The sequence below is a fragment of the Salvelinus namaycush genome, unplaced genomic scaffold (genome assembly GCF_016432855.1).
Source record: "Salvelinus namaycush isolate Seneca unplaced genomic scaffold, SaNama_1.0 Scaffold2268, whole genome shotgun sequence".
Lineage (NCBI taxonomy): Eukaryota > Metazoa > Chordata > Actinopteri > Salmoniformes > Salmonidae > Salvelinus > Salvelinus namaycush.
The window spans coordinates 1-13,260 of NW_024059084.1; the positions used below are offsets into that span (position 1 = coordinate 1).

General features: G+C 43.8%; 1 protein-coding gene across 1 annotated transcript in view; it reads right to left on the bottom strand.

Annotated features, from left to right (window-relative positions):
* Positions 1 to 3,305: 3,305 nt before the first annotated feature.
* LOC120038591 (thrombospondin type-1 domain-containing protein 7A-like) overlaps positions 3,306 to 13,260 on the bottom strand; it is a gene marked incomplete at its 5' end in the record, with an annotated part of 29,823 nt that continues 19,868 nt past the window's right edge. Inside the window, 7 exons of the mRNA XM_038984289.1 lie at positions 3,306 to 3,443; positions 3,625 to 3,740; positions 3,981 to 4,122; positions 10,949 to 11,102; positions 11,331 to 11,464; positions 11,690 to 11,695; positions 12,372 to 12,550. Of these exons, the coding sequence (XP_038840217.1) occupies positions 3,306 to 3,443; positions 3,625 to 3,740; positions 3,981 to 4,122; positions 10,949 to 11,102; positions 11,331 to 11,464; positions 11,690 to 11,695; positions 12,372 to 12,550 (869 nt within the window). The remainder of the gene's footprint in view (positions 3,444 to 3,624; positions 3,741 to 3,980; positions 4,123 to 10,948; positions 11,103 to 11,330; positions 11,465 to 11,689; positions 11,696 to 12,371; positions 12,551 to 13,260) is intronic.

Consider the following 13,260-nt stretch of genomic DNA (forward strand, 5'->3'; position numbering starts at 1 on the left):
ATGACCAGTCCTCTACTATACTCCTAGCTCCACTAGAGAGGAACCAGGCTCAGAGGGTGACCAGTCCTCTACTATACTCCTAGCTCCACTAGAGAGGAACCAGGCTCAGAGGGATGACCAGTCCTCTACTATACTCCTAGCTCCACTAGAGAGGAACCAGGCTCAGAGGGATGACCAGTCCTCTACTATACTCCTAGCTCCACTAGAGAGGAACCAGGCTCAGAGGGATGACCAGTCCTCTACTATACTCCTAGCTCCACTAGAGAGGAACCAGGCTCAGAGGGATGACCAGTCCTCTACTATACTCCTAGCTCCACTAGAGAGGAACCAGGCTCAGAGGGATGACCAGTCCTCTACTATACTCCTAGCTCCACTAGAGAGGAACCAGGCTCAGAGGGATGACCAGTCCTCTACTATACTCCTAGCTCCACTAGAGAGGAACCAGGCTCAGAGGGATGACCAGTCCTCTACTATACTCCTAGCTCCACTAGAGAGGAACCAGGCTCAGAGGGATGACCAGTCCTCTACTATACTCCTAGCTCCACTAGAGAGGAACCAGGCTCAGAGGGATGACCAGTCCTCTACTATACTCCTAGCTCCACTAGAGAGGAACCAGGCTCAGAGGGGTGACCAGTCCTCTACTATACTCCTAGCTCCACTAGAGAAGGAACCAGGCTCAGAGGGGTGACCAGTCCTCTACTATACTCCTAGCTCCACTAGGGAGGAACCAGGCTCAGAGGGCCGACCAGTCCTCTAGTATACTCCTAGCTCCACTAGAGAGGACCCAGGCTCAGAGGGGTGACCAGTCCTCTACTATACTCCTAGCTCCACTAGAGAGGAACCAGGCTCAGATGGGTGACCAGTCCTCTACTATACTCCTAGCTCCACTAGAGAAGAACCAGGCTCAGAGGGGTGACCAGTCCTCTACTATACTCCTAGCTCCACTAGAGAGGAACCAGGCTCAGAGGGATGACCAGTCCTCTACTATACTCCTAGCTCCACTAGAGAGGAACCAGGCTCAGAGGGCTGACCAGTCCTCTACTATACTCCTAGCTCCACTAGAGAGGAACCAGGCTCAGAGGGGTGACCAGTCCTCTACTATACTCCTAGCTCCACTAGAGAGGAACCAGGCTCAGAGGGATGACCAGTCCTCTACTATACTCCTAGCTCCACTAGAGAGGAACCAGGCTCAGAGGCGTGACCAGTCCTCTACTATACTCCTAGCTCCACTCCTTGTCTATATTTTGTTCATGATACAAATTCAGTTGATGCTACATCAAATAAAGTTCCCTCTCCTTAAAATACATTTGCCACTTTCCTTCTCTGTTGTACGCTGTAGAAGTAATTGATATCTCCATGTGTCAGTGTTATTTTCTCTAAGGCTGACTGCACACACAGAGGGCCTGGGAGGCATATACTGCTCCTTAATGTTGAACACAGTTAGAATGGAGTCCCCCAGGCTTGGTGTAGCCTGCAGCAAGTCTCTAGTCTCACACAGCTGACAATTCATCTTCTAGTGAACACACCGTGATGCATGCCATGATGCGTGTCACCATAGAGAGGGGATGTGCTGTCCCCATAGAGGTTCTTTCCTTCCTTTTTAATCAGCAGTCAGGGTTTTCCTGAGATTCTCTCCTGTGCTTTTTTTAAAGGTGGTTCACTAAAGGGGAGGTTCACTATTGCGTACACCTAAGGTAACAATTATTCTCCAATGGGATTCTGATTCTATGCTCTCCGGTGCTGTCTCTCTACTCACCTACTCACTCAACAGGTGGTCTATGGCAGCAGTGAGTTTTGGGATGAGGAGCAGTGTGTGACTGGGTGGGCCGCTGGTCAAGGGGGAAGCTAGTGCCAGCTGTCGCTATTAGTGTTTTGCAGAGGAAGACACATTATCTATGCACACAGGTCTGATATGCCCCAGGAAACTAGTGTGCGTGCGTGCGTGCGTGCGTGCGTGCGTGCGTGCGTGCGTGCGTGCGTGCGTGCGTGCGTGCGAAATACCTGGGTTCAAATACATTGGAGTATTTATTATGAAATAGTTAATTTTCTTTGAGTATTTTCAAATAATTTGGCCGCAATCAACTAACTCTATTGGAAGTATTTGAAAGTATTGTCAATTGATTTCCAAGTATATTTCCAAATACCTTCCATTGACTAATATATGTCTTTGAAAGTAAATGAAATGACCAAAATTGTATTTTAACCCAGGTCTGGTGTGTGTGTCTGCTTGTGTGCGCACGCGCGAGTGCCTGTGTTTGTGTTTACATCGCACTGATGGATACGACACATTGGTGCTTCTAGGTGTCTCCATTTAATTTAGAAAAAACTATAACCTGGCTCAGGAACAGATATTAGCTACTCAACGTAATTGTGTCCTGCCATCCGACATTTAGATAAAAAATCAACTCCAGGAAGAAAAGTAGTGAGTGTGAGAAGCTGTTCTCTTCCTCTTCCTGTGGTTCACCTGCTGCTACTCTATCCTGTGGCAAATCCTCACGTTGCCTGGGGACAGATTAATGGCTACCACAATAGCTAGAGCCTGTATTGGTTTCATATCTCAGCCTGGATTTGCTCTCTGGCCAACTATGACACTGGCCAGTGCTCTGAAGGACTCCTGGAGTGGCATAGTGGTCCCTCAGGCCCAGAGCACACAGGCTTAATGGACCGCCAATCAATCCTCTGATCCTATAGGATTACACATGAGGACATCATCATCCCTCCCTCTTTCCTCCACCCCCCCCCCCCCCTCCATTACTCTCAGTTGGTTTAAGGCTCACAATTGTTTCTCTCTCACATCATAAAATGCTTCTCGTTTCAGCCATTACCTCAGAGGAGAGGCTGTTTCTAAGCTGTGTGTGCTGTTGATCAGTAGCTTTGTGAACCTGCAGAGCTATGAGTAATAAGGAATGACTCACAGACTACCCACCATTCCTGCAAATCCACACCCTATACTACGATATACAGTGCTATAATTAAGCTTTGTCATAAAAAAAATGCTTTGTCATTCCCGCGGTATACGGTCTGATATACCATGGCGTTCAGCCAATCATCATTCAGGGCTCGAACCACCCAGTTTATAATGTTGATGGATGGATAATTAGTCAAATGACTTCTAGTCAAAGACTACCCACTATCCATGGATCGATATAAAATAGATAGCTGAAATAGACAGGTGAATGGACCACTTAATCAGTTCTCTGTTACTTCTATGATTTGTGGCTATACCTTCAGAATTGGATGTGATTAGCCTTCAACGCATTCCCAGCATTCTAACAGGGAATCATATTTTTGTAACAAAGAGTGGGTTAAGGAGATGGTGACGTACCTGCTAGTCCACAGGTTTGTGTGCACTCGGACCAGGGTGACCAATCAGATAGCTGGCAGTTGACGGGACACTCCACCACACAGGAAGCGTTCATCTGCCACTTCCTGTCCAGCCCCAGCTGAAAGAGACAAGAAAACAAAAAGAAAAGTACTTTATTTGGGCATTTGTGGAGAATGAGAGATTCTTCTTCTTCCCTGTTTCCAAGTCGCCCAGGCAACACACCAACAGCAACCTGTCTGGACTCTGACGACAGAATTAATCACTAATGAGCTTTGGAATGGAAAGAGAAGAACACAGACCTCTTCACAGAACTTGAGGTCCACAGACTTGCCGTCGCTTCGTACACAGTCCAGCATGCGTGTCTTCATGCCACTACCACACACAGCTCTCTCACTCAGCTGGCAGGTGCTCCAATCTGCGTAAAAAACAAAATAGCATAAGAAACGTGAGGTGAAAAAGGAGACTGCCTACCTCCCAAACCCTTTTCCTCTGGAGTGCATCTTAATATATATCAAATGCCATGCGGTCTAAATATACTTGATGTAAGATCACATTCAATACTGTATTTACCATCCATCGCCATATATTTCCATATTGATATACGTCTCTGTTACCATCCATCGCATGCAGTAACCCAGGCTGACATTTGCCTTACCGGTGATGTTATAGGAGTAGTGATAGCAGTTGCTGTTGAGGCTGCAGGGCTCTGTCTCCGTGGTGTTGGGGCACAGCTTTCCCTCTCCAGGTTGACGAACGGGGTATGTTGTCCTCTCCCGAGTGCTGATTTTGTTGCATGGCTTAAATCAGAGAAGAAGTCAATCAATCAATCAAACAGATTCATTTATAAAGCCCTTTCTACATCAGTCGTAGTCACAACATGCTTTTACAATAACCTGGCCTAGACCTAAAGCAAGTCAGCAATTTAATGCGAACCAAATATGAAACCCTGTAAAAGTGAATTTACCACTTTCCAACAGCAAATTGAAAAAGGTTTTCCATTAATATATATTTTCCCCTACATTGCCCTCTGTCTATTTCCACCTCTGTCTATTTTCCCCAACCAACCCCTACAAGATAAATTGGTCTATTCAGGTGTTTTCAGACCATTTCTATTTGGAGTGCTGTCTTCCCCTGCTTATACAGCCACATATTCCATATCCATGATCATTAACTGTCCCAACGGATCCGTGGCAGAGTGCCTGGGAAGGGCAATGGCAAGGCACGTGACACGGTTGACCACTCTTCCCACTAGAGGTTCACCACGGGCACACACACACACACACACACGCTCACACTTTCACGCACGTTTCACAGACACACGTTTCCACAGCACTCTCCCATACACACACGCTCCCACACACACACATAGACACACACACACACACACACACACACACTCACGCACGTTTCACAGACACACGTTTCCACAGCACTCTCCCATTCACACACGCTCCCACACACACAGATACACACAGATACACACACACAGATACACACACACAGATACACACACACACACACACACACACACACACACACACACACACACACACACACACACACACACACACACACACACACACACACACACACACACACACACACACACACACACACACAGGTCCCCTCCTTCCACCAGAGATTTTCCAATAATACCTTGGTCACAGCATGCTATTTAGAGCTGCATGAGATCATCTTCCCTGCTGAAAGTCATCCACCCTCTCTCTCTCCCTCCATTCATTTCTAAGGAAAAATCCTAGCTATTCTCCCACCAGAGAATAACACATACTGAATAGCCATCACTTAAATTGGTGCGAGCATTGCCGGAGCACCACACTAAATTGGTGAGAGCCCAGTAGGAACATAACACATACAACATGGACATCACCTAAATGGGTAAGAGCCTTGCTGGAGAATCACACTTACCAAATGACATCATTCTAAACTGGTGAGAGCCCAACAGGAGAATCACACTTACCAAATGGCATCATTCTAAACTGGTGAGAGCCCAACAGGAGAATAACACTTACCAAATGACATCATTCTAAACTGGTGAGAGCCCAACAGGAGAATAACACTTACCAAATGACATCCTTCTAAACTGGTGAGAGCCCAACAGGAGAATAACACTTACCAAATGACATCATTCTAAACTGGTGAGAGCCCAACAGGAGAATAACACTTACCAAATGACATCATTCTAAATTGGTGAGAGCCCAACAGGAGAATAACACTTACCAAATGACATCATTCTAAACTGGTGAGAGCCCAACAGGAGAATAACACTTACCAAATGACATCATTCTAAACTGGTGAGAGCCCAACAGGAGAATAACACTTACCAAATGACATCATTCTAAACTGGTGAGAGCCCAACAGGAGAATAACACTTACCAAATGGCATCATTCTAAACTGGTGAGAGCCCAACAGGAGAATAACACTTACCAAATGACATCATTCTAAACTGGTGAGAGCCCAACAGGAGAATAACACTTACCAAATGACATCATTCTAAACTGGTGAGAGCCCAACAGGAGAATAACACTTACCAAATGACATCATTCTAAACTGGTGAGAGCCCAACAGGAGAATAACACTTACCAAATGACATCATTCTAAACTGGTGAGAGCCCAACAGGAGAATAACACTTACCAAATGGCATCATTCTAAACTGGTGAGAGCCCAACAGGAGAATAACACTTACCAAATGACATCATTCTAAACTGGTGAGAGCCCAACAGGAGAATAACACTTACCAAATGGCATCATTCTAAACTGGTGAGAGCCCAACAGGAGAATAACACTTACCAAATGACATCATTCTAAACTGGTGAGAGCCCAACAGGAGAATCACACTTACTAAATGACATCATTCTAAACTGGTGAGAGCCCAACAGGAGAATAACACTTACCAAATGACATCATTCTAAACTGGTGAGAGCCCAACAGGAGAATAACACTTACCAAATGACATCATTCTAAACTGGTGAGAGCCCAACAGGAGAATAACACTTACCAAATGACATCATTCTAAACTGGTGAGAGCCCAACAGGAGAATAACACTTACCAAATGACATCATTCTAAACTGGTGAGAGCCCAACAGGAGAATAACACTTACCAAATGACATCATTCTAAACTGGTGAGAGCCCAACAGGAGAATAACACTTACCAAATGACATCATTCTAAACTGGTGAGAGCCCAACAGGAGAATAACACTTACCAAATGACATCATTCTAAACTGGTGAGAGCCCAACAGGAGAATAACACTTACCAAATGACATCATTCTAAACTGGTAAGAGCCCAACAGGAGAATAACACTTACCAAATGACATCATTCTAAACTGGTGAGAGCCCAACAGGAGAATAACACTTACCAAATGACATCATTCTAAACTGGTAAGAGCCCAACAGGAGAATAACACTTACCAAATGACATCATTCTAAACTGGTGAGAGCCCAACAGGAGAATAACACTTACCAAATGACATCATTCTAAACTGGTGAGAGCCCAACAGGAGAATAACACTTACCAAATGACATCATTCTAAACTGGTGAGAGCCCAACAGGAGAATAACACTTACCAAATGACATCATTCTAAACTGGTGAGAGCCCAACAGGAGAATAACACTTACCAAATGACATCATTCTAAACTGGTGAGAGCCCAACAGGAGAATAACACTTACCAAATGACATCATTCTAAACTGGTAAGAGCCCAACAGGAGAATAACACTTACCAAATGACATCATTCTAAACTGGTGAGAGCCCAACAGGAGAATAACACTTACCAAATGACATCATTCTAAACTGGTGAGAGCCCAACAGGAGAATAACACTTACCAAATGGCATCATTCTAAACTGGTGAGAGCCCAACAGGAGAATAACACTTACCAAATGACATCATTCTAAACTGGTGAGAGCCCAACAGGAGAATAACACTTACCAAATGGCATCATTCTAAACTGGTGAGAGCCCAACAGGAGAATAACACTTACCAAATGACATCATTCTAAACTGGTGAGAGCCCAACAGGAGAATAACACTTACCAAATGACATCATTCTAAACTGGTGAGAGCCCAACAGGAGAATAACACTTACCAAATGACATCATTCTAAACTGGTGAGAGCCCAACAGGAGAATAACACTTACCAAATGACATCATTCTAAACTGGTGAGAGCCCAACAGGAGAATAACACTTACCAAATGACATCATTCTAAACTGGTGAGAGCCCAACAGGAGAATCACACTTACCAAATGACATCATTCTAAACTGGTGAGAGCCCAACAGGAGAATAACACTTACCAAATGACATCATTCTAAACTGGTGAGAGCCCAACAGGAGAATAACACTTACCAAATGACATCATTCTAAACTGGTGAGAGCCCAACAGGAGAATAACACTTACCAAATGGCATCATTCTAAACTGGTGAGAGCCCAACAGGAGAATAACACTTACCAAATGACATCATTCTAAACTGGTGAGAGCCCAACAGGAGAATCACACTTACCAAATGACATCATTCTAAACTGGTGAGAGCCCAACAGGAGAATCACACTTACCAAATGACATCATTCTAAACTGGTGAGAGCCCAACAGGAGAATAACACTTACCAAATGACATCATTCTAAACTGGTGAGAGCCCAACAGGAGAATAACACTTACCAAATGACATCATTCTAAACTGGTGAGAGCCCAACAGGAGAATAACACTTACCAAATGGCATCATTCTAAACTGGTGAGAGCCCAACAGGAGAATAACAATTACCAAATGGCCATCGCTTACAGTTTTTTTTACAATCGCTAGGACCCATTTCTCAATACTTAGGTCACTTTTTCAAAACTCATCACACAGTGAACACAACAGCAGTCTATGTGGGCTAAACTGTGGTTCATTTTTCATTGCTTTGGCACAAAATGCATTCAATGACTACATCTTTCAAATTTCATGAATTCTTTTCTCACTCAGACACAACCACCACCAAAACTCTATGTACCTACAGGCCAATTTTCACATGTTTACATACTCTTTTCAAAACTGCTAAACTTAAGTTCAAAACCTAACATAACACAAAATTGAATAAGACAGCAATTAGCTACATTTATACAGTAATACCGTATTAAAATATATTCCAAATAAATAAAAAAAATACTATCAAAACAATTAGACCAACCACAGCTGATTCCCATTGTAGCTGAACACTTACACAGGTGTTAGTCTTTCAATTTCATTACCATCTATACAAAAGGGGACATTTTAGGAATAATGCTGTGCTGTAATGTAAACATGGACCCAGCCAGAGATAGAGAAGTGGCTGACAGAGGAAGAAAAGTGGCTGAGAGAGGGAGAGGAGTACGTATGTGTGGTGGAAGAAGACTGAGAGGAAGATCAAGAGCTGTAGTCTCAGATGAGATTAGGGATACTATAATTGATCATGTAATAAATCATGGTCTATCAATGAGAGAGGCTGGTCTGAAAGTGCAGGCAAATCTGTAACGCTCAACAGTGACATCTATTGTGAGAAATTTCCGGCAAAACAACAGGTAAGATGTGCATTCTGCAAGGGCATCTGACTGAACTGCTCATTACAGAAGTAAATTGAGCAAAGCCCCCAAACCCACTTATGTGTAATATTTTTTGTATTTATGCTTAGGACCCAACGGTTACCTCCCACAGGCGGGAGAGGTAGGATTTTCACTGCTGTGCAGGAAACTGCAATCGTTGATATGGTCATCAGAAACAATGGCATAAAACTCACAGAGATTCGGGACAGAGTGTTGGCAGACAACATTACATTTGGAAATATTCACAATGTAAGCATAACAACTATTTCTAGAGTCCTGAAACAACATCAAGTCAGGATGAAGCAGTTGTACACTGTCCCCTTTGTGAGGAACTCTGAATGAGTCAAGCAACTCAGGAACAAATATGTCCAGGTAAGATGACTATAAAATACAGAACTGGTTTTGAACAAAACCGAACAGGGCAGAGGCACACAATGGCATGTTTTTAGGCATAATGTAAACAACTGTAATAGCCTAACTCTTATGTTGCCTTGTGGATATATTTTAGAGAGTCATGGAGATTGAAGCCAGGAAAACACCCCACATATTCATCTTTGTGGAAGAGGCTGGTTTCAACTTGGCCAAAACATGGCGGTGAGGAAGGAATGGGATTGGGAAAAGAGCCACAGTGGATGTCCCGGGCCAGAGGGGTGCCAACATCACAATGTGTGCAGCAAAATCCTCTGATGGATTGCTGTTACACAAACCGCTAATTGGGCCATACAACACCGAGCGTCTCATTTCATTCCTGGGTGACCTCTATGGAAGGGTTGTGCCAGGTGAGGAAAGGGTTGCAGTGAGGCGAAATCGGCCAACGTTTGTAATTGTATGGGACAATGTTGCATTTCACCACTCCCGTGCAGTCACAGAGCGGTATGCAGCCCATCCCAGGATGGTGTCACTTTTCCTCCCACCTTACTCTCCACTCCTCAACCCCATAGAGGAATTATTTTCCTCATAGAGGTGTAAGGTTTATGACCACCATCCACGTGATCAAATGTCCCTCCTGGACACAGTGAATGCTGGATGCCTGGAAGTATCTGCAGAAGATTGCCAGGGATGGACCAGACATGCCAAAAGATTATTTCCTAGGTGCATTGCCCAAGATGATGTAAGATGATGTGGATGAGAACCTGGGGCCAAATGCAGAAGACATAGTTGACTAGCATTGCTACTGTATCTGTATCGGTAGATGGTGTATATACAAATGATTCTATTTTGGAATCACTCAATGCCAAAAAATGACATAAAACATATTGAAGCATATAGCATCATGTCTGATTCATTCCTGTAACATATACTGCAGTGAATTCTAAACAGTAGAGAGGTGTCATTCTTGTTTTGTAAAGACATTTTACAAAAGAGAACATTGTGTAATGCTACCTGTTGTTAGTATTTTTTTGGTTATTGTTTTATGAGTGACAGTGTGTGCTTGTTGGGTAACAACCTTTGCTAGTGTTATGGAAAAATGAGTTGATTTGACACATGTATGTAGTGTTTTGGTAGTTTTAGTGCATTTTAGATGTGAAATTAACTGCTGTGCCAAGCTGAAAGATGGTTAGGAGAACTGTGTGAAGAGATTTGAAAAATGTAACTAGGTATTGAGAAATTGGTCCTGGCGAATGTAAAAAACTATAAATTGATGCAAACCCAAAGTGAAAGTTGCTGACAACAGCTCTGATGTGAGTTGAATTTCTGAACATGGGAATATGGCCGAAACAGGTTAAATAGAAAGTGGAGACTTTCTGATTCGCCAGTTATTATATGTTAAGGTGTGAGACAGAGATCCATGGTGAGTAGCATAATACCTCTGGGCATTTCAGGTAATAGTTAACCCTTTAAGCAGTCTACTCTTGCTTTGAGTGTGTTCAGCACCACAGCCTTAGAATATAACAGATTAGAATAGTCCTGCATTGGTCCACCTACTGAGATGGACTTTTCTTTGCTCCTAACCAAACCCAGAAAACACAAAATATCAGAAATATTGCAAAGGGATAAAATAGGTGGTAAAACAACAAGGTAGTCAGCATCTGTCCATACCAGTGAGCAGCGGCTCCAGGCCCCCCAGTCAGACAGGACACAGTCCTCAGGGCAGGGCAGCTGGCGGTCTCTGGCCCCTAGAGGCATCTTCTCTGGGTCACACAGGTAATCCTCCACAGGGTCCGACGGCCCATCGATAGTGTTCTGCATACACCTGGAAAGAGGGGGGATGATAGGTTAGCAATACTGATACAATTATCATTGGTTTTTGTAGAGGAGATGAAGGTGAGATGAAGGCAGGAATCACCTTGAATGAATGAAGCTAAGAAAACGTCACAGAACAGGGTTAGTTGGAGAGACTGCCGCTGTCCTTCACTCCACTAGGAGCTTAAATGACTAAGTCAAATAGGCTGTTGTACCTATAAGAGCTGATCGTCCGTACCTGACTTTTCTGGTCTGCACTCCTTCTCCACAGTTCTCCTTCAGGTCCACGTTGCTGACCTTCCAGACACTCCAGGGCTCAGCCACCCACACATACTGACCACAGTCACTGAGACAGGGCACCACCTCATACACCTTGTGAGAGACCACTAGACTGTTAGCCACCCAAGGTCACACCACCATTCATCCCATAGCAAAAATGCACGTATTGTAACACATTTGTATATGATGAAATAGTATAGAGCAGGTTTGTGCTAGCGCAAAACTCATTCATTACATTTACTCCCACACTATTATCCATCCCATGGCAAGAAGAAATACATTGAAAAACACTATAAAAGGCAGTGACAAGTCACTCACCTGAGCCTGTGGATGGGGTCAGTTCATACACCAAGGAAAAGAAGAAAAGAATAGCGTGGAAACAGACAGTGAGTGTTTAAATACAGGATTATTAGAATGCAGTACACCATGTTCTCTTGTTTCTCTGTAGGAGCATAAAGTTCACAGTTCCTTCCCCTTCCTTAATCTTACAGGTAGCCTAGCAGTTAGAGCGTTGGGCCAGTAACTGAAAGGTATCTGGTTCAAAGTCCTAAGCCGACAACGTGCAAAAATCTGTCGATGTGCTCTTGAGCAAGGCACTTAACCTTCCTTGCTCCTGTAAGCTAAATGACTAAAATGTAAATGTGTACAAGCCCTAACTCAGCTAATGAATAAAACACTGAAAGATGTCCACTCTGGCTTCATTAAAAAATGAACACTGTTATGGTTCCTTTAATCTAATGCATTAAATCATAATCAAAGTATTTTATTTAAACATTAAAACAAGTCAGAGACCTCTATCCTGTACCATGTTCTAGTCTTGCCCAGAAACAACCCTTATCCGTTATCCTCTACCCCCGAGAGACTAGACACTAAGTTTTATCAATTTAAGCAATATGGAAAAAATCTGTCCAATCCTCTCAGATCTCTACAAGTGTCTTTGGGGTAAGGGCTAGTGGTTGTTTCTAGACAGGGCCAAGAGTGATGAATGTCCCCCACTCACCTGGTTGACATGGTCCAGTTTGGGGCACGGTCGACCACCGTTGTAAGGCTTCTCCCTCAGCCACTTGGAACGCACTTTGACCCCGCTGCCGCAGGACTTGCTGCATCGTGACCAGTTTGACCACTCACTGAGCTTGCAGTCAGACGGACAGGGGATGATGCAAGCCTCCTCAATATACCCTGAAACCACAGAGACAACTAGGCTTCAGTATAGTTTCATCATCTGACAGTATCTGTATCAGTTTACACAGCTGTTGATGCAGCAAGCTAAATCCAACATTCCTACTGATACGGATGAAAAGCTACAGAGAGGATTATAAAAAACTGAGATGGCAGCGCTGTGCAACAAACAGCATTATTACACTGTTTACTGTAGCTTGGCAAATGCAATGGAACAAGAGGGCAGCAGCCTGTTGTGCGATTTAAAAGACTGTTGTTTTTCTGGGCAAGCCAGTCGGAGAGAGGGAGAGCGAGAGAGAGCAAGTGAGAGAGAAAGAAACTGAGGCAGAGAGAACGGAGAGCAAGAGAAAGAGAGAGAGAGAGAAATGGAGGGAGAGAGAGATGGAGGACGGGAGAGAGAGAGGTCATGATTTTGGGAGTTTTGGCAGGAGTGCTTCTCTCTCGGCTTGTTATTTATTTTTATCTGGGCAAGGGTGGATTACTGAGCCTCATGTGTCCACTGAAAGAGCAGGGAGGTCAGCGGTCTTAGCTGTTTCGAGTGTTATTACTACTGCTACTGGAGCTAGGTCACAAGTTGTGACTCGCAACACAGGAACCTGCAGCAACGGAAATACATTAACATACTGAGAATTAGGAATTTTAGAGTACATTCTATTTTTCTTAGACTATTTTACATCTGGTAAATGTATGTTTGTGAACTTGCTGAAGTA